This window comes from Candoia aspera, chromosome 3 (genome assembly GCF_035149785.1).
Source record: "Candoia aspera isolate rCanAsp1 chromosome 3, rCanAsp1.hap2, whole genome shotgun sequence".
NCBI classification, from domain to species: domain Eukaryota; kingdom Metazoa; phylum Chordata; class Lepidosauria; order Squamata; family Boidae; genus Candoia; species Candoia aspera.
This window is the reverse complement of record NC_086155.1, coordinates 102,234,635-102,259,944: the sequence shown is the minus strand read 5'-3', so window position 1 is coordinate 102,259,944 and position 25,310 is coordinate 102,234,635. Positions and strand designations below refer to the sequence as shown.

At 40.9% G+C, this 25,310-nt stretch overlaps 1 protein-coding gene across 1 annotated transcript in view; it reads left to right on the top strand.

Moving 5' to 3' along the window:
* The first annotated feature begins 9,844 nt into the window (after positions 1-9,844).
* Positions 9,845-25,310, top strand: part of LAMC2 (laminin subunit gamma 2) — a 50,489-nt gene continuing 35,023 nt past the window's right edge. The window contains exons 1-2 of the mRNA XM_063300165.1: positions 9,845-9,978; positions 24,203-24,391. Coding sequence (XP_063156235.1) covers positions 9,894-9,978; positions 24,203-24,391 — 274 coding nt within the window. The 5' untranslated portion in view covers positions 9,845-9,893. The remainder of the gene's footprint in view (positions 9,979-24,202; positions 24,392-25,310) is intronic.

The window sequence follows — 25,310 nt, the reverse complement described above, 5'->3', positions numbered from 1 at the left end:
CCCAGGTACTTCCTCTCTGCCAAGTTCGGTTTCAGCCTTCCACTTGAGTCATTATATTACTTTCTCCCAACCCCTGAAAAACATAATTTCATATCTGGGATGTCTGTCATGCTCATTTTATTCAAATTGCACAGCACTATGTTGCTGGGACCAGTGTTTACTCCTGGCCTGCAAGACCCATTGACAGAATGTAGCCTTTTCTACTGTGTTGCTCCAAATAGATGGTGCCCATCATTCAACTTGGGTACCAGCTGACCAAATAGCCCTGTACCCTTCTGCTCTGCACTCACTCCATTAGAGGGATGGCAACATCAGCAGCCTTCCTCCAGGTATTTCCCTCCCACAATTAATGCTGGAGAGCAGGCTGGGCTGTCCTCTTCTGTCACTTTAGGATGAACAGACTTTCCCAAGTAAGCTGCTTGCTATTTACTCATGGTGAATCACAGTGAATAAAAGTACCTGTAACTGGAGTTATTTGGTCATCTCTGAATTCACAGCCCACCCTCCCATCTTGCTTGGTCTCTCATCACTTCACTGTTCCTTTGGATCCACTGTGTCAGTTTTAGGAACTGAAGGGATTTGGAAAGAGTCATGTCTAGTAACATCATATGCATGGGAGTCAGGCACCTGCGAAACAATTCTATAAGCTTTAGGAAGCTCCATTTGGGACTCAGTGCAACTGCATAACCTATGTATGTGAATTCACAGTTAATCATTCAAAGGACTGCAGTTACAGGTAAGTAACAAGTTCTTCATTAAGAATTCAGTCAGCAGCTCAAGAGTTGACAGAGAAGTCTGGGAGTAGCTGGAAATTACTAGGAATGCTGTTAAGGAATGCCTAGGAAATTACTAGGAATGCTGATGGAATTCAATGCTCCCAGGGCACTGGTGGAAAACGTTGCGATGTCCAGTGTTTTACATTTAATATGTTTTCAATGGCCAGGAGCCACAGTGGACACAAACTGATACTGGAAGGTATGGAGGGCTCATTGTCCTGTGGGCTGTTCTTTGTTTTTGTCTGGGGAGAAAATTAGGCGATTACTTCTTTTTGGTTTTTAAAAAACCAGACTGCTAAAGCATGTTATTGATAATGTTTTAATGCTTCCTGTTTCCAAATGGCAAAAAACAATAGTGTTCATTTTGAGCAACTGTGTTTCAGGCGGCTTGCAGACTTAGGCCATCAAATAGCCCACTCCCACTTGACAGATAGGGCCAGTACGAGGAAATCCTTAAGTGGAATCCTTAACAGCATTCCTAGTGTTTCTTTATCAGTAAATGGGCACAGTTTAGAACAAATAAACTGCTCTAAATACCTAGGACTAATTTGCCATGCATCAGGGGGAAGGCACACCCAGAGAGATTATGTGACAACATGCATCAACTATTCAAGCCTTTTACCATTCTTGGGGAGCCCAGTTTGTTTCGACTGCAATAAAACTCATTTCGTCGAAGGCACTTAGGCAGTTCCTTTACCAAGTGTAATTTATATTTATTCCAGTTTCTCAAAGGTGGAGTCTGTTCAGTCCAGGTTCCTAAGAAATATTCTTCAAGTGCCTGTGCCATGCCTTATGCTGATCTTTCTATGGAAGCAGGAGTACTTAAAATTGAAGTTAGTGTATGGACTAACATCTTTGAATTTGACCAAGGCTTGGTATTTTCCCTATAGGCTTAACCCCATATGTGTTAGATGACTCCTTTATCTCAAAATGGAAAAAGGAGTTTGAGGAGAAGCTGCACCACTTTGGGTTCCTGTACTCGTGTACTAATTGATGGAGTTTTAGGTAAAGGTAAAGGTTTCCCTTGACATAAAGTCCAGTCGAGTCCGACTCTAGGGGGCGGTGCTCATCTCCGTTTCAAAGCCTTGGAGCCGGCGTTGTCCCTAGGGACACTTCCGGGTCATGTGGCCAGCATGACTCACGGAACGCCGTTACCTTCCCGCCGAAGCGGTACCAATTAATCTACTCACATTTGCATGTTTTCGAACTGCTTGGTGTGCAGGAGCTGGGACGAGCAACGGGAGCTCACCTCGCCGCGCGGTTTCGAACCGCCGACCTTCCGATCGACAGCTCAGCGGTTTAACCCGCAGCGCCACCGCGTCCCACCATGGAGTTTTAAAGGTTAATAAAAGAACTCCAAGCAGCTAACAACAATCTTGCAGAGTAGAAGCGTGAACCCAAACTTGCACATTGAAGCTTAATTACATTCAGAAATAAATTCAGTCTTCACACAGTAATCAGATGAAGAAAAAAAAATAGAGATAGCTTACATTTATTCAGTAGATCTGGATACAAGTAGATTCATAGTAGAAGGTACTTAATCATCACTGGTTCTTTGTAGACATTCTTATGGAAATAGAAAGGTCTGCATGCAAGCAAGATGAAAGGACGAGAGTTGCATTCTGCAGCACCTCCTGCTTGCAGGCGTGCGAAAGGGTAATGGAGATTGTTAATCCCCAAACCCAAGGAGAAGGAGTAAGTGGAAATCAGGTGACCCATGTGACATCCCACACGCACAATAGAGATGCGTTTACTAGAAAGACCCCCTTATCCTTATGAGACAATGCTGAGTTGACCCCTGACAATTCCAACACTAATGACAATGGGGTATGAGCTGGCTAGGAAAAACCTCAGAAAACAAATATTTGATATGAAGCATCAGAGTGAGTGCAGCCTAATTCCTCTTGATATCTTAGGCAACCAAGTTACCATCATAAGTCTGTTAGACTTCTTAATATGATCACCATACCATAATTATGAAGGGCTCTGACACTCACACACTGTAATGCTCTCCAAACTAAAGTTCTGGAAGGCAGATCCCATAAAATCCCATGTAATTAATGCCTAATTCAGGAGCCATTGAAAGAACACCTGACATGCTTCTTTACTGCCAATCCTACTAAGATCTGTGACAAAAGTTTATCACACTTTCATTAGCTCACTATCTCAATTATCTTTTAGCTGACCAGAGCTATGTACCATCTTATAATACTGTATCTCAAAGTTCTGTTTAACAGCCAGCGAGATTTGACAGGTCCTCACTAGGAACAGTTTGATTAAACTTCTTCCAAGTTTAGTAATAACAATACTGAAATTGTTATCTCTCCTGTTTATCTGTTTCTAGCTTTATTTCCAATGGCCTTTTCAATGAAGCTTTAGTATTCTTGATCTCAGTGTTCAAAGTGGTTTGCTTGAACTAAGAAAGTTTCACCTTGTGCTGGCCGTATTCAATTGATCCTTTATTCCATTGTCTTTTATTGATCTTGTTTTATATTTTATCTTATTTTATCCCCATGGTTTATGGTAGGTTTGGCAGGTCAATGACCAAAATAAAGTACTTTGGCTTAGATCTTTAATGTATGTACCCTACAGTCAGTTAATACAAGGACTTTTGATTCTCAGTGGGGAGAATTCTTCTCCAGAGAGGATGTAGACAGGGCAAGGCCAAATGAGACACTACTTTCCGGCCTTGCTTGACACCTCAGCCCCGTCTCGCCAAAAATGTTTCACATTGCTTGCTCACTGGAATTGAGCAGCAGGGCGTGTCTTCTCTCTTATCTGCCACAGCCCTGCAGCAATGGAATTTGACTTCAACCTAAGCTTGAGAAGGGAGTCCCTGAGGCTAATTTATATGAGTGGAGACGTAGTCATTAATGCCTTAATAATGATACAGTGAAAAGTATTTTAGCAATGCTTGCAAATAGCCTTTCCAGTTTGCCATAATGAGAATATTTCAATTTTTAATATTGTTGTCTGCATAGTTAAAGCAAAGGTATTCCCTGTAGTAACATATGGCTGCGAGAGCTGGACCATAAGGAAGGCTGAGAGAAGGAAGATAGATGCTTTGGAACTGTGGTGTTGGAGGAAAATTCTGAGAGTGCCTTGGACTGCAAGAAGATCAAAACAGTCCATCCTCCAGGAAATAAAGCCAGACTGCTCACTTGAGGGAATGATATTAAAGGCAAAGCTGAAGTACTTTGGCCACATAATGAGAAGACAGGACACCCTGGAGAAGGTGCTGATGCTAGGGAGAGTGGAGGGCAAAAGGAAGAGGGGCTGACCAAGGGCAAGGTGGATGGATGATATTCTAGAGGTGACGGACTCGTCCCTGGGGGAGCTGGGGGTGTTGACGACCGACAGGAAGCTCTGGCGTGGGCTGGTCCATGAAGTCACGAAGAGTCGGAAGCGACTGAACGAATAAACAACAACAATATTGTTATGGGGCATTCACCCATGTTAGCAATCTTAAATATAAGCAGCAACATTTTCATTTAGATAAACATTGGGGGGGGGAGTTGGGGGAGTGCAGCCTGTCTCCATTCTAGTATGGCCGAACTCTCATCTCACTACTATTAAAAGTAGTGGGATATATGGATGAATCTTTGAAAGTTTCATCTGGCCAAATCACTGGAGATAAAAGGTATATAATACCCAGACTGTCTCATGGATAAGCAACCAGTCTTACAGAATCTTTACACAGGGGAATTGAACCTCATGTAGGGAGTCTGGGCATCCTAGAAAATGAAGGAGATATCGATCAAATAAGAAAAACTATAGGAAGTGTTCAGTACATTTCATCTGTACTTAAAGCCATTTTCTTCCTCAATAATTCTGCAGACTTTGAAAAACTCTTGCTAGTCAGTTTTGCTAGTCACTTTTTTGTCTCTTATTGTACCTTTAGGAAATGGATACTCCTAAATGAGTAATGTTCAATGTTTTCTTTGCAACAAGCTGTGAACCAAATTAAACTGAAGAAATTATGAATATGTACTGAATACGTGAACTTGAATTCTGAATGCTGAAACCAATCTTTTGTTCACAAAGCCAATTAGACAGAAAGTAGACCATGTCCTAGCTCACTTGCCAATTATTGCTGGAATTCCTCTTCCCAATATTTTTGAGGGTATTTGTTCTAAATATTCTTCAAGATACATCTGAGGTTCTTGCCCAAGACTGAATATACCTGTTATGTGAAATTTTAATCTGCCTTAACTCTCTCTTGGGGAGAAAGGCAGCCAATATGAATTGAGGAACTGTAATACAGATAGAAGTGCTTATTGATTGCAAAACAGATTGTTTGATCGTAGTGGCTTGACCATTAATAAGGACTGAACATACTCTGTCCCTGCATTTCATACTGCACTTTTCTTCAACGCATATGTTACACAGTTGTATTGGAACAACCAGCAACTTCATGCCCTACTAATTTCCAGAAACAAAGAAATGACATTTTAAAAGGGAATCAACTTATTGACTTCAAGAGTAATTGAAACATTAACCCCCATATTCAAGTCCACTGCCAGGACAACTGAAGATCATGCTTGATAAAATTTGAGTTTGGAGAGGCAAATTATGATAAGAAAAAGGGAGGGAGAACTCTGACCTTTTATTACTAAGAACTGAGTGACTTTAGGTATAGCTTAAATATAGCTTATATTTAAGCTATACCTAAATAAGCAGATAGTTGTTCACATTTATTACCACACACACAAGATCACACTCTCATATGTGGCATTTCTTCAGAATAATTCCCATAGCACAATTCCAAACTTACAGTGATAATTAATTATGAAAGCAAACTGGAATTCGCCACTTCACTCACTTTTAAAGAAATCTTCTTTAGTAATCCATGTTAATTAGAACAGTTAGAAGGGTCCTTTTTATTAGCAATGTTTAAGCAGGTGGTCAGATTTTCCTGTGTTCCAAATTGGAAGAGATGTTTTCTTTTTTCTCCCAACAGAAAGCTTCCTATGCAGACAATTTAGGGTCCCTCAGGGACAACCCTGGGGTGGACATTGTCAAAGAGTGATCTGTTCAGCTCCAATTGGCTTGGCCAGTCTACTGTGGAAAAGCTCCTTCCCCATCAAATCACTGGGCACGATGCCTCCATGGCCATTTTGGCTTTGGATGCTAGTGTCGTGGTTACGAATCACTTACCAAGAAAACCAACAACTTGGAGAAAGTCTAAATGTTTTATAAGCCAAAGCTAGCAGCTTACAGCTAGCAGTGAGCCATTGGCGTCTTGCAGCCAGAAAAGCCAAGAGGAAGAGCCACAGTATAAGATCTACTTATGTAGTAAGTTGATCAAAGAGTTTGAATAGGTGCACACACTGGTAGAAGATCCCAACTATAGAACGAATTGCTTTAGAACTGATAAGGAAGCAAGATAACCACTAAGAGAAATGGTTGTCCTTCATGATGTGAAAGCAGCATACAGTGTTGATAGACAGTATAAGCTGAGCCAAGGCCCTAATTGTTCTTTTAACAAGCTGGCCTGCATTTGCACCAGGAAGAGATAAGCTGGTTGTATGGCAGCATACTGTATGTCCTTAAATCCTGCCGCCTCTAAGGGCATGAACTCCGTGAACAATTAGTCACTCACAGGCACAAATTGCTACTATGATAAAAAATCCCATTCTTAAGGATATTAACATGAAAGGTACAAAGGACATCTGTGAACTTAAACATATAGCGATTCTGTCTTCATATAAGTAAGCGTACAAAGAGATTTTATCTGTTCTTAGTCCAACCCATCATATTAGCAAGATCAGATACCTGCTCTAATTGTCTTTACATTGGAATATCAAACTTGTAGGTATCCTGCTATTTGGTGTGTGTACATGTTGCATGCGAAATTGTGGGCAGGGGGCTTCAAGACTGTAAAGTAGGGAAGGTGTGTGAGATACACCCAGAGAAATACTGTGTGGAATGGGTGTGTGGGAGGGAGAAAGAAGTGACTTTTCCTGACCAGGACTGATCTGAGGGGAAGTCAACTTCAGGAGGGAGAAAGGAAAGAAAAGTCCAGAAGAACAATCGCAGTGAGAGCTCAGGTTCAGATTTCTTGGCTTTGTATTTCACATCAGCTCTTCTGATCACTCAGGTAAGAGTTTTGGGGGAGGAGGATGTTGTTTGACTTAGGCAGATCATTCTTTTCATTCTTCTGGGAAAACAATAGTCCTATGAAATGATTTCATAGATGTGCCCTCTACATGTCATCCAGGTTGGAATTAGTTTCTGATTTCTAATTCTAAGACCTACAGGACTGTCCACTTGCTTGCCTGTTTCCTTGGTCAGACTTTTTCATCTGATGTTGCCCTCTCCCAACTTCCTTCTTTATCCCTGGGATTGTTAATGACATTTTCACTTTTCAGTTGCTGTAGAGACACTTTGAAGCTCTCCATCTCTGCTGCCTCAGCTTTCTGCTGCCAGGTCTTGCTTGCCGTGGCCAAGAGGCAAACCATCTGGCAGCCCAAAGCAAAGGATGATCTTACCCAGGGTACTATATCAATGCCTTTCCTGATCCTCCCAGCCATGAGCAACCACAAAACATCACCCTGTCTGAACCACCACCAGCAGCTTAAGGCTGAGGAAGCTGTCAGACAACTCAAGAGATTAAGGAAAACATCTAAGCATTAATTACATAAAATTAGAGTTAGGAATCAGCAGCACTGATCTAGGAGCTGTGGGAGGCCTTTGCGTGCATGTCACCCACCATCAAGTTGGATTTCAGTGTAAAGATGTGGGTATAGCTATGATGCAGCTATGTAGGATTTCCCTGACACTTTTTCATCAAAGTAGAAACGTAGGGAGGAATGTATTTATTGCCACTGGTGCAGCAAGAGCTGAGACGTAGGTGTCATGAGTTTTAAGAAGGTATTACTTGTGGAAAAGATAAGGCTAAATCAGAGTACACAACTTTTTTCAGATAAAGGGCTAGCCTTCAGCATTGAGTGCATTGTGCTTCAACAAATGGGTAAAGCCAAGCTAGACTACAAAAAAACCCCAAGAACTAAATTAAAATTTTATTCAAATTAAATTAGATATCCTTAAAAGGATAAGGTGTTTTTTTGTTTGTTTTTTTGTTTTACTAAGAATGACTTATTTACTAATTTCCCCTTTATTGAACAGGGCAATGGAGGAGCTTTGGAGAAATTTGTGGGATGGTGTGGAGGGGGTCATCTGAAGCTCTTAGACCCCAAATTGTATACTTCTGGGCAAAATGGATTGTATGCTTTCTTCTTTACTCTTGCATTGCTGGTAACTACCCAAATCCAAATAATTGCTCTTGAGAGTCAATGGAGCTCTGAAAGCAGAAATGAAAGAGGATGATGTTACTGGATTATTCTTAAATTTTATAGAATTATAATGTGAAATTGCTAAACTTGTCAGAAATAACCCATTCATTGGTAAAACCAGCCTCTTTACCAAAAGACTGGAAAATAGTCAATGTAGCACCAATCTCTGAAAAGGGATTCAGATTATGATGATGTGATTCTAGCAAGCTAACATTTGTTCCAGGTCAATTGGCATAAAATATGGTAAAGATTAAAATGTTTAAATTCATTGACAGAGTTCACAATTTCCAAAATGTATTTGTGTGTGTGTGTGTGAGTGGGTGTTTGGGATTTTGTGGGGAAGGGTGGTTGAACATGTTACATGAACCCAGCCATTGGCTTATAAACCACAATAGAGTCAGCACAGATACCTGTTAAAACAGACCATGCTTGAAAAGAAGGACATCTGCAATAATTACACTGCTTGGATTACTTGGGTTTGATGCCGAGTTTTATGGATCTGGTTTGAATCTGAGTGAGACCTGAGTTTAATCCCATTTCCTGGAGGAAATGTAAGATAAAATGTCATATGTCAAGCTCTTTCCTTCACAGAATTTTGGTGGTGTATAAGGCATTATGCCCTTGAACTCTGATTATGGAAAGACTGAGAAAGAGTGACCAGCTAATATTGTTCAATAAATTTCATAGCCATATAGAATTAACCCTGAGGGACCCCAAGAAAACAATTGCTATCAGTTGTCATTGCTGATTATTAATTTCCTTTTTGCAAGACAAGTTGGCATGATGGTTCTTCTGAGCCTGAACATGTGCACACCACAGTGCCCAGCTGGATGGCAGCATCTAGCTCACTTTAGCTGATCTTGAAAAGTTAAGCAAGGTTAGACCTGGTTAGCACTTGGATTGAAGACTGTCTGGAAATCCTGAGCCTACAGGCTAGGCTGGGAAGTTGAAAAATCACGTCTGAAGGAGGTAATGGCAAACCAATTCCAAATGCTTGCCAAGAAAACAGCAGATATGTGTCCATTAAATCATCAAGAACCTAGCTCAGTTCAGTCACTATATTTATTTCCTCAAATATACTGTATGTACCAGCTACACTTCCAATTATGCCCAAGTACTTTAACTGGGATGGAATCAAGCTATCTTCCCATCTAGTCTTTCTTTGCATTGTAAATTCAAAAGCTGGCAAATGTGAAGACTGCTACAGTCTTCACTATAATAATCATGCTGAGTTTCTTCAAAGGTATTCTAATTGACTGAAGGTGAATGAGAACATGCCCAGTGTTCTGGAAAGCAGCTGGAAAAATATGCACAAAAGTGGTGTGTTCCTTTTCTTTGGGGATTCAGGTTGACATTCATCTAGCCATTCTAAGAAACCTCTCTGCTGTGAGTAGGTGGCTGGAGTGGGAAAGATCAAGGCTAAAATCTTTCTTCCCGTCCTTCTGCTGCCATCCCACTCCCTCCTGGCTTGTTGCCAGGGGCGGTTGCTGCTGTACTCTGTAGAGAACCGCACCTGTGAGCAACTAAGGAGAAATAGTTAAGTACCTGCTTGCACTGTTTATGGGCTGCTCCCTCCTCTCCCCCCCCTTTTTTAATTCACAAGGTGAGTCAGAGCGGAGGCAAGCTCTTTTCTTCCTGTTGAGAATGATTCAAGCAGGGAAGACAATAAAAATTACCTGAAAGAAGACAAGGAGGCACAGTGGAATAGGCTGTAGCTGAAAAGCCACCGGACAGAGACTACCTCCCTATTCAAGACCTCTATTGGGAAGAAAGTTGGATTTGAGCCACCTCTGGAGAGAGAGCTAGTCCTGGGTTGCCTGCAATGTCTCTACATTGGCTGATAACCCTGAGTTGCCTTTCAGCTTCACTTCTCCTCCCTGCAACTCTTGGCACCCAAAGAAGAGAAGGTGAGACTCAAAAGCTTAAATTGAAAGCATCCTGCTTAGTTTTGGAAAGGGATTCCATGTAGCTGAGTCTCTCTTCCCTGTTTTCCATGTAAAGGTTTCCACTTAGGCAGGTCTCCAAGTTGCAGCACATCTGGAGGTGTGAGAGAGGGTGCTTGGTGAGCAGGTGGGATTTCTCAGGAACTAGCAGCCTAGCTCTTTGGAGGCCAACTCTCAGCAAGTGGATGATACAGAAGACAGGATTACCTTTTCATCCGCCTTTCCTTCCCCAGGTGTAGACCCCATTCTTTTCTCTAAACCAGTTCATATCATCTCACACTGACACTTGCATGTGGTCACCTAGCAACTAAAGCAAGCTTGTTCATTTTAGATGTTCTGTTTGGATGCTGGACAAAAGCATTACAAGACTGTTGTAATCACTGCTCCAGGGCCGAAGCTTGGGACAAATATCCTACCATTCTAATTGGTCATTTTGTTGTAAAGGAAAGTGGATGGGTATAACTCTTATAGCTAAGACTGAATGTGCTTCATTCATAAAGTAAATTGTTCATTCTAAATTCCATGAAAATACTGTGCATTCTATTTTTTTCAAATTTTCAGATGGGTGATAGATCCAAAACAGACAATTTAATGCCCTTACTGTACTCTGTACATAGTTTTGCAGGCAATGTGATCATCACTGAGGGGAATACTTTTGATTATTCATTCTGGGTTTCAGGTTTGACACAGAGTTCAATGTACAGGTTTGATCTCAGATTACATTTGTTTAACAATGATGGTGAAGCATTTATAATGAGAGTATATATGCTCATGCAATTAATTTCCTGACATAATTTTACTAGGATTAAGAAAGTGTTTCTACCAGTATGCCTTTAGAAATTAACTGTGTGCAGCTGACACATTTATAATCTTATAACTGATAATATATCATTCTAGCTATCTATACTACAGGTTCATGTGTATTTTATGCCACCGTAAATCTTTTCCCTTTTAAGCATCCTAGGAAATGTCCTTTTGTGGGAGTGCTGAAAATTCTAATATAAATCCTTATTCTCTATATTCACATGCAGGACATCAGACCCACCCCTCACCCCCAATGCTTTCTCTTTGCTTGTCTCTCCAAAAACTGGAATTTGGGAAACAGAGTATCTTCGCTGTAGATATAAACTCAACTCTCCAAGCATGAACAGTTATATAGCAAAGCAGTACCAACCAAAACCAGAGAGAGATAATGGCAGGAATTAAAAGGCTGCATGGAGGGGAAGGGGGGATTTAACACAACTATTTTCTTTGCATGACCTATTTCTAATTATTAAAGCCTTAAGAGAAATACAATCTGACTCTGATTTCTCAATTTCTCTTCATGGGTACCAGTCCGATCACGATATTTGGACAATGTGTTTATGATGGTTAGAAATATATATATGCCAGGCTCACTAGAGGCAAATAGTTAATTAGGAGGTCTGCTCAAAGTGTAGGCAACTTTGAATTCTCCTTAGTGTGCCCAAACTTGGAGTGGGCTGGAAAACCATTCTGTGAATCTGAACTTAAATTTAGACTTTAAAGGCAACTTAAGAACAAACCAAACATGCACATATTAGCCCATTGAGGAATATTTTTATCACTAAATGAATCTAGGGAATTGAACAAAGTCTAATCTCCTTCTTTACAACTGTAATTCCCTCCCCCCTTCTTTAGCATGTGCAATATCTCACTAATTATTCCCATTTACTTTCTACCAGCATTTACACATCTTCAGATTTCTTAATCCATTTTCCCATTGTTAGTAAACATTCCAGCTTATTAATCTATTTGCTCCATTTTTTGCCATTTATGTGTAACTTGCAAACATTAAGTCCTTTTTTCCTGTCAAACCAACTGTCTTGGTCTTTGATATAATATTATTCATCGTATTATACAATTAATCTAAAATTTGCTGCAAATTATTCAAGTTCTTAGTGTATGACATGGCATTGTCTGCATACAATATACACATACCTTCTCTTCCCCAATTGACACACCACTAACTTCACCGCAGTTGGCACAATGGTTCAAAAATACATTAAACAACTAAGAGCCCCCCTAATCATTGTTTTATTCCCTGACCTGCCGAATGCTGAACAATTTATTCGTCCATACTTTACTTTCATCATATATTGCTCTGATCAAAACCACATTCCCACAAAACATATATACACACATATATACAGTAATTCAAGTCTATTCTTTTTCCTATACATTTTCTCTAAATCAGCAATGAACCAATAAGCTTTCTTTCATTTTTACATTCTCAGTGATCTGCTGAAGAGCAAAAATCTGCTTTCTTTTCTCCAAAGTGGAAGCCTACCAAACAGTCTCTTTTCCATTCATTCTTGGGCCTTCACATTTATTTATTTAATTTAATTTATTGGCCGCCCAACTCCAGTGGACCCTGGGCGGCACAGAAAACTGAAAAAGACATAAAAACAGTTAAAGATATTAAATCAACAGGCATCTTGAACTAAAAGGCTCTAATAACAAAATCCACAAAACAAAACGGGCCATTGAACAAATAAAAAACATCAACCCCAAGCCTGGGACCAAAGACAGATTTTCGGAGCTTTCTGGAACCCCAGGAGAGAGGGCACCATTCTTACCTCTGGGGGATGCTGTTCCAGAGGGTGGGAGCCGCAACAGAGAAGGCACACTTCTTCGGTCCCACAGGATGGCAACATATAATGAAGGGGACCAAGAGTGCACCCACTCTGCCAGAATGTACTGGGCAGGCAGAAACAATTGGAAACCCAGTCACCCTTTCTGTATTCTCTCTTCTCATTCCTGTGTACCCATTAATGTAACCTAACAATCATCCCTCAGGATCACATCCATTTACAATGTTGCATATTCCACCCCTCCCCCACAACTCATGGTTCTTCAATTATCACTATTCACTGACATGTAACATACAGCCATCATCAGCTTATGGATTCCTACTTCCATATGCACCCACAACAACCTAGATGACACCAATGCATACTTTTGGATGTACATTTTAGCTCATTCATAATTAAATCTGCACCTTCATATATCTTTCTACGTATATCTATATCTATATCTATATCTATATCTATATATTTATATCTATATCTATATCTGTATCAACTTCATTTCACAAGATCAGACTACTTTCATTCAAATCTGTTACCTCTTCCCCATTCTTAGTTTCACATACACACAATATATATTTCTTTAATTTCATCTGTTAATTTATGTTCTTTATCATTTACTCTTCTTACATTCCAAGTCAAAATCTTCCATATGCTATGATCATCACCAGAATGGCCCATAGCTCTTTAATTTCACTACCCATCACACACAAACACACACGGACATACACACACATACCAATACACCTAGAAGAGAAGAGAAGCTGCAGAAAAGAAAATGCAGAACATATTTCAGTGATCTATAGCCTCAGAATGCAATTTAACACAAAGTATTTGTGTACTTTTAATCCTGGTTGGGCTTTACTCTGATGGCAGGTATATACGGTAAATACTTATAAAAGTTTCACTATATCCTGAGATTTGTCCATTTGTACTACAACACTGAATGTATATAATGGTTTCACATGTTCAGAATTTAATTAGAAAGGAGGAATCTAATGGATAGTGAGGATCACTATCCATTAGATTATTAGGGCATAGATATGAATAAGTGAAAGCTGTGTCATGTAAGGCATGAGAGCTGAAATGGAGAGAGGGTTTTATTTGTGGGCCTACTTTGTAAGTCAGCTTTAGTTAGGTGCCATCAAATCAGGTCTGATTCCTGGTGACTGTATGAACAAAATGCTCACCACCTTGCCTCCAATAATAGTTTGTAGCTCTTCCAAGGACAATCTGGTAATTTCTTTGATCCTGCCCTTCTGTCCCATCTGTCATCTTCTGGTTCTTCTGCTTCCCTTAACCTTGTCAAGCATAGACATTTTTTCTAGTCCATCACCTGCTTATGTCATATGCCCAAATTATGTTAATTTCTACTTGCGGATCATCATCACAAGCAACCAGATATTTTTCACTTAATCAAGGATTGGTTCTTATTGCAGGCCGTGTTATTCTTAGTCAGAATCTCCACATCCATAATCAGAAGGCACAAACCATTGCTTTTACTATTCTGATCTTTGGTATCACAGAAATATCCATATCCTTCATGATCTTGTCTATCATTGTCTTCCTCCCTAGGATTAAACTCCTCTTTCCTTTTCCAGCATACTGCTCATCTGTATCTACTTTTGAGCCCAAGAAAATAAGAATTGCCTGTCACTTTCACTTCTCTACTGTCAACAGTTAGTCTATAAAACATTTTGGGTTCCATTATGTCTGACCTTTATTTAAACACTTCTTGCCATAACATTATTTCTAGAATGTAAGAGGAAGAGCCTGCCCATTACTTTGGTTCTGTGCTCAATAAACTGTAGAATAATCTGTTGTTTTCTTCCAGATTTTTTTTTACATCCCAGTCTAGACCGTAGCCCTGGAATCTCCTAATAGACTCCCAACCAGATACAAATCAGGAATGACCCTGCTTAGCTTTTTGAGACTTGCTTAGGTAGGCTAGATGCCGCCACCTGCTACAGTATATATGCTGGTATAACATGAAAGAAATCAAACTCCAGCCTATCAGCTTCAGTTACAAAATGCCAATTATACTCAGAGTAGGCTGGCTTCACTACCATGTAAACAGACTTGTAAAACAACACCTGTTTTCTCTTCTTTCTCTTTAATCACCATAAATAAAAGGAGAATGAACATTCAGTCTGCTTATGTTGGGATGTTAGAAGCACATTGAAGTGAATGTTGTACCACTACAGCTAACAGCCCAACTGTGTCTAACAGTGTTGAGTGCTTCTAGTTAGTAAGTAAATAGTTGAATCTTTCTTCCTGAATGAACAAAGTGAAAAGTACTGACCCCCAAATGCTCCCTTTGTAAAGACTGGAAGGCAAAAAACACAATTCTTTTTTGCCTGCCAAGATCATCAGTGCCCAAAATAGCAACCTGACTTAATGCCAAATCCTATTTTCCTAGTAGCAGGGAACTCCTGTCATCCTCAGCCAGCCTGGCCAATGGTGAAGGACTGAAAGTGTGACAACCCTGAGTTCTGGAACACACAAAATCAGCCGCTGGGACCACCAGGCAGTGTGAAGCCTTCAAATTGGACTTGCATTAAAAAAGGAATAGGAAGCTTATTTCTTACCTACGCTTCATCAGTAGAGCAGGCCATTTGATTTTAATTCTCCCAAAGTTTGTTTGTTCGTTTGTGTGTGTGTGTGTGTAGACCAGGATGTTAGAACTATAAATGCTAATACTGCTTTTATATAAAAATAATAAAGGCGGAATAAAAATTAATTGAATAAATGAATAAATTATAAGTTTACAGTAACAGAATCTTGCAAGTCTGAAGGTGCTTCCCCCTCCCTCCCTGTCATGAGTACTGATGGCGAGCTGGAGGGGGCCCCTATCCAGGTGGGAAAACGTATGTGTAGTACTGAGGAATTAAGCAGCCATTCAAAGAGACACAGATCAGACCCGCCTTAGCTTTTGGGGTTTATCTGTCTGGGTTTTCCCACGCTTCGCCAGTTTGTTAGGATTCTGTCTAAGTAGCAGCAATAAACATAGAGACCTAATCCTCCTCTCAGCGTGTTTCCTGACTTTTAGGACACTCCCTTTATCTTCATAAGAACTAGGGAAGTTCATGTTTGAGATGCTTACTCAAATTACATTTCTGCCCCAAACTCAGATTTTGTTCATCTGACTGTTGCTTGGTTGTGGCTCTTCCTCCTGTTCCGCAAGGTTATTCCTTCTGCCCGTTGTTGGAATTATCAGGGGTCAACTCAGCATTGTCTCATAAGCATAAGGGGGTCTCTCTAGCAAACACATCTCTATTGCACTTGTGGGATGTCACATGGGTCCCCTGATTTCCACTTCCTCCTCCTCCTTGGGCTTGGGGATTAACATCCTCCATTACCCTTCTGGCACACATGCAAGCAGGAGGTGCTGCAGGAATGCAGCCCTCCCCCAACCATCCTCTGCTACCAAGTGATGATTAAGTGCTTTCTACTATGAAGCTGATTGTATCCAGATCTACTGAATAAAAGTAAGCTATCTCTATATTTCTTCATCTAACTACTGTATGAAGACTGAATTTATTTCTGAACGTAATTAAGCTTAATGTGCAAGTTCCTTTTTTTGGTTCACGCTTCTACTCTGCAAGATTGCTGTTTGCTGCTTGGAGTTCTTTTATTAACCTTTAAAAACTCCATCACCCATTACAGTGTGTTTTACTTCTGTGCTCCACCCAGTTACATCTTTTATAACGATGTAAAGGAAAATGTTTTGTGTGACAGCAGCAATTTTATTACAAAGGAAAAATGCAGAGATCCCTCTAAGGATAAAGGCAGTTAGTAAGAAACTTTGTAGGGATAAAGGCGAAATATATGGATGTTTTGTCACTTTTGGAAAGTGACTGAATAACAATGCAATGACCAAAACATGCAAAATTGTCCCTTAAAAGTTAATGATAAAAAAAAAAAGAGTACAACATTGTTAGGGAATGAGCAACATGCACAGGCTATATTCAGAAAAATAACACAGACCTTCACGGGGCTGAGGGTAGTGAGCCACAGCTCAATCCTATACAGGTCAACTTGAAGTAAACCCCACTGAATTAAATAAAGCATTCTCCCCAGTAAGATTTGTATCTCAGGATCACTGATAGCAGCATTAACTCTGCTCTCTCTGATGTATGTTACTTTTCCACCAAACATTAATATGGGTTACTGCCTTTCCTCTCTGGAATCCCTCTCTGGAATTTTTGTCAGCGTTTACAGTGTTATAGGAAAGTCCAGAAACATTTCTTTTCTTCACATGCCCCATGTCTTCTTAGCTGGAATCTTGGATTCTAGTTTGGCAAAATTGTGATATAGCTGGGAACAGTAGCAGCAAACTATTCTGGGTCCATAAACTGCATTAAAGGTTTTTATGTGTTGTCTTCTTCAAAAACATTTATAGCATTTAAAAGTACAACAAATCAAATATGTTTCATGAAATAAGTTTTAGGGTTGATTTGTACATGTTCATGGTCTTCTTCATTTGGTGACTATTGCCACAAGCAATTTCCCACTTAACCACAGGGCTTTCCGATGGCAGAACCGAGCCTAGAGTCATGCTGAACATGAGAATATAGTTTTCATAGGGGAACCCATTTCAGAACTGAGAATCTCATTCAAAATGAATAAATAAACAAAAATCACGAAACAGCTTGATATCTGTAATAGCCCTGGCAAGGGATGTGGTTTTACTTAGTAAAAATTACAGACAGGCTTATCATGATGTCATTGTCTTCAAGGATGTTGTTTTTTAAAAAAAAATACAAGCTGCAGCAGAATCTAGACATGACGAAGTGATGTCACCCATAAATGAATTAATCTGTTGGGTAGGAAAATTACTTTGCTATAATTATATGTGGGCAGTTAACTAACCAGCAATCATTCCTATCTTAGAATGTTGTAGTTTTGAAACAAATGAGCAAGAAGTATCAGGTCTTGCCATAAACTTGGACGACTTCAGAAGTTCGATGAGCAGGACATGAGGGAATGTTGCTCCATGCAAGTTGGCATCTCTCATTGAGCACAGAACCAGAGTAATGGGGAGGCTCTTCCCCTTACATTCCAGAAAGAATTTTATGGCAGGAAGTGGGAAGGCCTTTAGGTGTAGTCAATCCAGCATGGACTTTACCTGCTCTGCTTGTGGTCCACTCCTAGGCTCTGCTCTCCGACCATTACTCCACTCCCAGACTCTGACTTCCTAGCAAGGTTCTTTTTCCACTCTGAGGAAACCCATACCAAGTTGCTTGACTTCTCAAAATCCAGAAAAGAGAAACTAGAGTTCATGTCCAGGCTTCTGGGAAGAAGAAAAAAAAAAAAGGGAAACCCAAGCTTGTTGCAGGACATGCCAAACCTCCTTCAAAATGAGGAGTCTATCCTGATCCACCTATTGCCCGAGGAAAAGCAAATTTTAAGAAGCACATTTCCATTGCAACTAAAAACATTTTCCTCTTGAGCTAAGCCTTTTAAAATTTAAAAGACACCACACCAAACTGTTCCTGGTTTTTTTTTTTTAGGTTGTTGTGGGAGCCTTTTTCAGGGGAACTGCATAAAGATACATTTTCAACAAAATAAAATGTATTATCAGACTCTGGCTTTTGGAAGGTGAAGTAAAGTTGTGGCTTAGTATAGGCTTTGTAATAAAATTACCACTAACACAAAAAGATTGCAGTAACTATTTAGGTATTATAAAGAAGTTTTATAAGAATTACCTGATCTGGGCTGCAGGTATATAGAGGACTTTTTTATTTTTATTTTCTTGGCAAGGTTTTTCAGAAATGGTTTGCCCTTGCCTCCTTCCTAGGACTGAGAGAGAGGGACTGGCCCAAGGTCACCCAGCTGACTTTGTGCCTAAGGCGGGACTAGAACTCACAGTCTCCTGGTTTCTAGCCTGGTGCCTTAACCACTATACTAAACTGGCATTCATGGAGGACCACTAGATGGAAGCAAAGAGAGTTTTCCATAGCTCTTTGTGGTCATATAGTGGTTCACTTGACTTTTGAAACCCTGATCTAGAAGCCCTAATTTTATTATAGTTGGCTGATCGGATGGCTGATTTGGCAAATGAGTCAGTCACTGCTCTGAATTAATTTCATAAATCTTTTATTCTAATTATGGTATGATGTCTCAGTAGATCAACCTTCCTTCTGGTGGGATGCTGTGCCACAGAGGAAGGAATTAATATTAGTGCAGGATAGAAAAGAAAAGAAAAATCTTCTGGATGACAATTTGCCTCTGACATGTTTGGAACTTCAAACCAGGTGATGATTAGGGCAAACCAGGTAGAAGTGATGTCTAAACAGAGCTGATATTTCTAGTTTTTAATAGCTAACATGTGCCCTACATCACCATTCATTTAAACAAACAGAAGGCAAAGAGCTACAGGTCCTTTTACTCCTTCCTAGTCTATGTTAGAAAATGATAAATGCAATGCTGCCTCAAGTGAGCTTGAAAGGCTGAGTTAACTAAATCTCCTATATCAGCTGTGGGTCACTAAACAAACACAGATGCCCAGTAAAGTTCAATGTATGTGAGTGTGATTGGTTTTCAATCTCAATTCACCTAACTTTCCCTGTGTCAGGATTACAGCTCCCAGAATTCCCACCCAATGTGGCCAGATGTTTGGAATTTAGGGGCTTATAGGTACAATACAAGTCTTTGAAAACAACTGTTCCCCCCCCCCCATTCAAAATATTTTGCCAACTAAATCCCAGTCAGAAATGCCCCTTTGGAGGGAAATTTGAAAGAGTAATTGCTTTGTAGCTGCAGATGTTCTTGAAGTCACTGATTATCTCAACCCCTTTCAATCTGGGTTCAGGCCTTGTTTTAGGACAGAAAAACCATGGTCTCCTTGACAGATGAGCTCTTGTGGGAGAGACCCAGAGAGAGGGTGACTCTCCCAGTGGCTTCTGATTCTGCTGGCTGTGCTGTTCTTCTGGACCATGTTTGTCAGCTGGAGACTGAGCACTATGTTATATCACTATAACAGTCCTCCTTGCAGGAACAGTCTCAGAGAGTGATGGTAGGTGACTGTGCCTCTCTTTGTCCATGGTGCACCTATATGAAACCCGGTGGAAGCAGTCATCAGAGTTCTGGTGCTGAGTATCACCAGTCTGCAGATGACAGTCTTTTTTCTACAACATCTGAATCAGAAGAGGTTGTGCATGTTCTGAATCAGTGCTTGGAGGCCCCAGAGAGGTGGATGAGGGTCAATAAACCAAGACAAAACCCCAACAAGATGGGATTTCCAGGCAAGGGAACTTAGGAGTTTACCTCTCCTAAATGGGCTTGTACACTCTCAGAAAGATATACACATAGTTTGGGGATGCTTCTAGAATTTTCAGTTGGAGATCAAGAGACCTCTGTGAGACCTCTGCCTATGGCCAGCCTCAGCCAGTATATCAGCTACAACCTTCACAGTCAGGGATAAGCCAGTTGCAGTTGTTCAACCATTGGTAATCTGTAGAGAGTAAAGAAGATTACTTTGACTGAGGTACTGCATAGGCAAATGGGGCTGAAGCATTTTTTTAAAGTCCAGAAGAGCCAGATAACATTCAGAAGTGGCTCCAACAGAAGCCCCCCTAATTCACTGAACTATAAGGAGGAGGAGGAGGTACAGCACAATCAGACTTGCGTGATTCTGTCATAATAGCCAATCTCAATAAAAGTAACTTTAAGTCTTCTTGTGGGTTTGGTTTCCTGGTTTGGTCCATCTAGTGGGGCTGACTTCACCTCATGTTTATATTGCTGTAACGTGCTGTATGTAGGTCTATCCTTGTACTTGGTCTGGAAGCTACAGCTATGCAGAACAATCCAGTGAGCTACTGGGCGATGCATACATTGCATCTTTAACTGAAGCTGCCAATTAGCTACCAAGACATGTTCAAGGTTTTGGTTAATCATATACGTGGGTCTAAACACTGGGGAGGAGGCTAGCTATTAGATGAGCCTGGTCAGTCACTGAGATCACCAAGGAGGTATACCAAGGACTGTTGAAAGCCTTCTGGTTGCTGCTTGCAGGCAAGCCTTGCCCTGGCATTCTTTCCCCCCTGAAACTCGGGAAGTCAGAATGTGTGTCTGGGAAGCAGCTAGTGCGGAGAAGCAGAGACTGTAGCAGAAATTGGTCAGTGGGAGAAAGATCTAGTACCCCTTGTCTGCTACTGCTTCAGCACTGATTTCATTCCTTTACAAACCTCCTTTCTCTAATAAAGATACTGGGATTTAAGGCCTGTCTTTGCAGCATAAACATGACCTAAGTCTTTTTTTTTTTTTCTGTCATTCATGTCATCTGGATCTGTCATCAGCCCTTGAAAGGGACAGGTTTAAATTATGGAATGTTTTTCCCCTTAAACCCATACCATCCAGCAGCAGTTGCAGATTATGTAAAATCTGATGCTCTTTGCTACTATTCCATCAATAGGTGAGGTCAAATCCTGGAATCAGAGGGTAGGAAGGGACTTCAAGCCTGTCCAGGGCAGGAATCTTCAGACTTTGTCTAAGTTTGTCCAACCTTTGTTTGAAAACCTCTAGCGATGGAGTGTCCATAACTCAGGAGGCAGGCTGTTCCACTGCTTAACAGCTCTCATGGTCAGGAAATTCCCTATTTCAAGTTTGGATTTCCCTCTGTAAAGCTTTCTCCTATTGGTTCTTGTCCTACTGGCCCTACGGGGAGTAAATCCATATCCTCTTCTCTGTGACAACCTTATTAGCTGTCCTTATTGGCCTTTTCAGGCCGATGCAGACCTAGATCCTTCAGCTCCCTAGGCCAGGCTGCCTCTGCCAGAATACTGTTTCCTCCTGAAGGCCATGCTGTGCTGTCCTACCTTTATCATGCAAAAGAAATGTGCATTTGTGTGCATGTGTGTGTGTGTGTGTGTGTGCAACTCATCTCACTTCATGATCCCATTCATTTCCCAATGCTTCATTTCTTTCCATCAAGGGGAAGAGAGTAGAAATTCATTGCTTCCTTCTTTCCTGCATCACTGTCATGTTCAATAGATGTTTTTCTACCATTTGGGGATGCTGAGAAAGAGAGTGAGGAGCTAAGCTGGTGGAATCAATCAATGACTTTGCTTAACATGCCGTACAGGTGCATAATCAGATCTCACTATTTGGCAGTGAGCAGGATAGGGATTGGCCATGTGGACTGCAAATTTTATACTGGCAGGTAGTTTTCTGCCAACTCAACAATGGGTGGAGAGCACGTCTATATAGCATCAGGAAAAGCTCTTAGATACTCAGGTCTCCATGTAATGTGCAGTAGACTTCAGTACAGTTCTGTACCATTTTTATACCAGGCCTATCCAGAACATCATTTTTCCTAATAAGTGTAGATAAAGCAATCGATAGTGACTGGAATATTTTCATTCTGAATTTCTGGAATGGCCGATTTCTGTGGAAGAAGGCAAGTTCTAGCAAGAGCTACCTTCAGGGAAGGATGTGGCACAGAGGAAAGTGATTGGGGCTGCTGCCAGGAGTGTGAGCTGCAGCCATGCCTCTGGCAACCTGGGTAAATTCCAGGGGTTGCTGAAGGGAATGAGCTCAGCTTGGCAGCCTTGGCAGAGCCTGGGCAGGTCTGATTTGTAGGATCCTGTCAGGTACTTGGAATGCAAGAGTCATGCCTGAACTTGATTGTATGCATTGGCAGCCAAAGTGAGGATTAGCTGGAGCAGCTGTTGATGACTCTCTGGGTTTCTGACAAAGATGTGGTTATTCTCAGTGAGATGGATAACTTGTAGACTTGGTAGGTGACAGAGATGGAGACATGAGTGGCATTTGGGTGTATGTTTCTGCTCAGTACTAATACTAGAATTTTCTCCCTTTTCATTGGGGCTTATTTTGTGTAGGGGTGCATGTTTATACACATGCAGATGCCCAGTTCAAATCCTATTCCTGAAAAAAAGAAAAAGAAAAAGAACTAAGATGAATTCACATTATTACATTGCTAGGAAACTTGCTTGTTCTGCAAATCTTTCTTGATCCATCTCAGCATCTCAGAACAGAACTATGCTGAATAATCCATTGGGCACAGCGCTCATAGATATAAGGCTGCTAAGGAGCTAAGAAAAAGATTTAGCGCCAACATATCTTTATTACATAGATCTATGATATTATATATAGATCTGTTTGGAGAGGGCTTCAGTTATGTCTGCGCTCCAAACTTACAAGGATTTCAATCCAGCTCTGAATTACACTACACCGTGTATTGGTTTACCATATATACTCGTGCAAAAGCCCATCCACGGATAAGCTGACCCTCAAATTTTTAACCAAAATACCATGAAAAATATGCTACCTGCGGATAAACTGCCCTCAAAATGTTTGCATGCTTTAATTCTCACAATTGGCTTATCTGCAGGTGGTGCATTTTTCAGAATCTTTTGGTTAAAAATTATCCACAAGTATATACTGTACAGGATAGGTGGGTACTTTAAAAAGCTACCATATATCCTCGTGGATAAGCCCATCTGTGGATAAGCCAAGTCCAATTTTTGGGTGTATTTTGGCAGCTAAAATTCTTGGCTTATCTGTAAGTATATATGGCATATCTCTTTAACAGTCACGGCCTTTGCTCTGCAAAAATCTCTGGATATTGAAGTGTGGACACTGAGAAGTCTAGCAGAGATTCCTGGGGTCTCTGCAATCTATGAACAATCCCAGGATTTCCAAAGACTGTAAATGAATGACTGACTAACATTAAACCATTTTGTACACATGGCTGTGATATTTCCCTTAATCCTGCTGAAAGCAAAGGCTAAGTCCATGTTAACGCATTTCCTCACAATCCTAAATATCTTGCTTTCCTGTCCAGCGCTTTCAGTTAACCTTACTTCTCCCATCTTAACCATTTACCTATTACCCTGCTACTGTTAAATTTTAGATTATAAGATCCTTGAGGCAGGAAAACCGATATATGCTTTGATATTTATGAAATTCTGTAAATTACTATGTACCTTGAGTACAACATAAAAGTAATTATTAATACATTAGCTAATTTTATCCTGGAATGCAAGGGTGACATTTTTCTGGTTTTGTTACTGAGAACTATTGTGTCTGCCAAAGCAAGGAGATTTAAATGAGGAGCAAGGAGTTTAGGGATCAAAACTCACTCACTTCCTTACTGTCCCAGTTGTAAACTACTTCTCTGTTTTAACATGGGGAGATCTAGTTTTGCTTCCCCTCAGGAACTTCTACATAATAAATTGAGATGTTAGTTCTGTTTGGCTGTGTGAGGCAGAGAAAAGAGTTTGAAACTTAGGAAACCAAAAAGAATGAGAAGTGTAATGCATCTCTGCTCTGTCCTAGATCACATTGTTTCAAGGAAGGAAATTTGTGGTATCATTAGCGTTGCAAATAAAGAGATCCTAACATTTCAATAAATGTAAACTGCACTTAATTTTGAAAATAATCACCTTTTGTTTGTCCCTTTTGTTTAATGCAGTGTTTCTCAACCCTGGCAACTTTCAGATGTGTGGCTGGGCAAGCTGGCTGGGGAATTCTGGGACCTGAAGGCCACACATCTTAAAGTTGCCAAGGTTGAGAAACACTGGTCTAACAGTAGCCATTCTGCTTGCTTTGTCTTCCAGCCTGCAACTGCAATGGGAAGTCCAGGCATTGCATCTTCGACCTTGAGTTACTCAGACAACGGGGAAATGGATACCGGTGCCTCAACTGTGTTGACAACACGGAGGGAACAAACTGTGAGCGGTGTAAAGAGGGCTTCTATCGCCAGCATCAACAAGATCGGTGCACACCCTGCAACTGCAACCCCAGAGGTAGGCAGACACTGATTTAGGAAATGACCAAGGAAAAAGACTCTGATTCCTAGGCCATCTCCCCACAACCTCACACAACCATTGCAGTAATCCCTGGCAACATCTTTTTTGTGTCATGTTCCCATGACGCTACCTTCATCTTTTCCCTAGCCCTTCAGTGAAACTGGCCTACGGTTAGGGTGGGGAGGCCAGGTGCTGTTAGAGGGCTGGGTTATTTTTATTTATTTATTTATTTATCTATTTGTCAAATTTATATGGCCGCCCATCTCACATGAAGTGACTCTGGGTGGCGTACAATAAAACCTACTATTAAAACCTACTGCAAAACCAATTAAAAACAATAAACATAAATAAAAACAAGACCACAAGCGGGAGAACATTACACACAATATAGCCCACGCATGGGCTCCCTATTCCCAGGGGATCCCCAGGCATGCTGAAAAAAACATGTTTGAAGGGCTTTCTGGAAGGCCATGAGTGTTGGGGGGCATGGCAGAAAAGGCTCACCTCCTGGGTCCCGTCAGATGGGACTCTTTTGCAGATGGGACCCGCAGCACCCCTGTCCTGCCAGACCTGATGGGACAGGTGGATGTAATTCAGAAGAGGCAGTCCCTCAGATAACCTGGCCCCATGCCATGTAGGGCTTTAAAGGTCAAAAACAGCACCTGGAATTGGACCCAGAAGCAAACTGGTAACCAGTGCAGCTCACAAAGCAGAGGTGTAACATGTGTCCTCTTAGGGGCACACATAACTGCCCGTGCCTCTGCATTTTGCACCAGCTGCAGCTTCCAGATATTCTTCAAGGGCATATTACAATAGTCCATGTGGAAGGTGACCAGGGCATGAGTAACTGTGAGCAGAGCCTCATGACTCAGCAGTGGGTACAACTGGCACACAGCACAAAGTTGCTCAAAGGCTC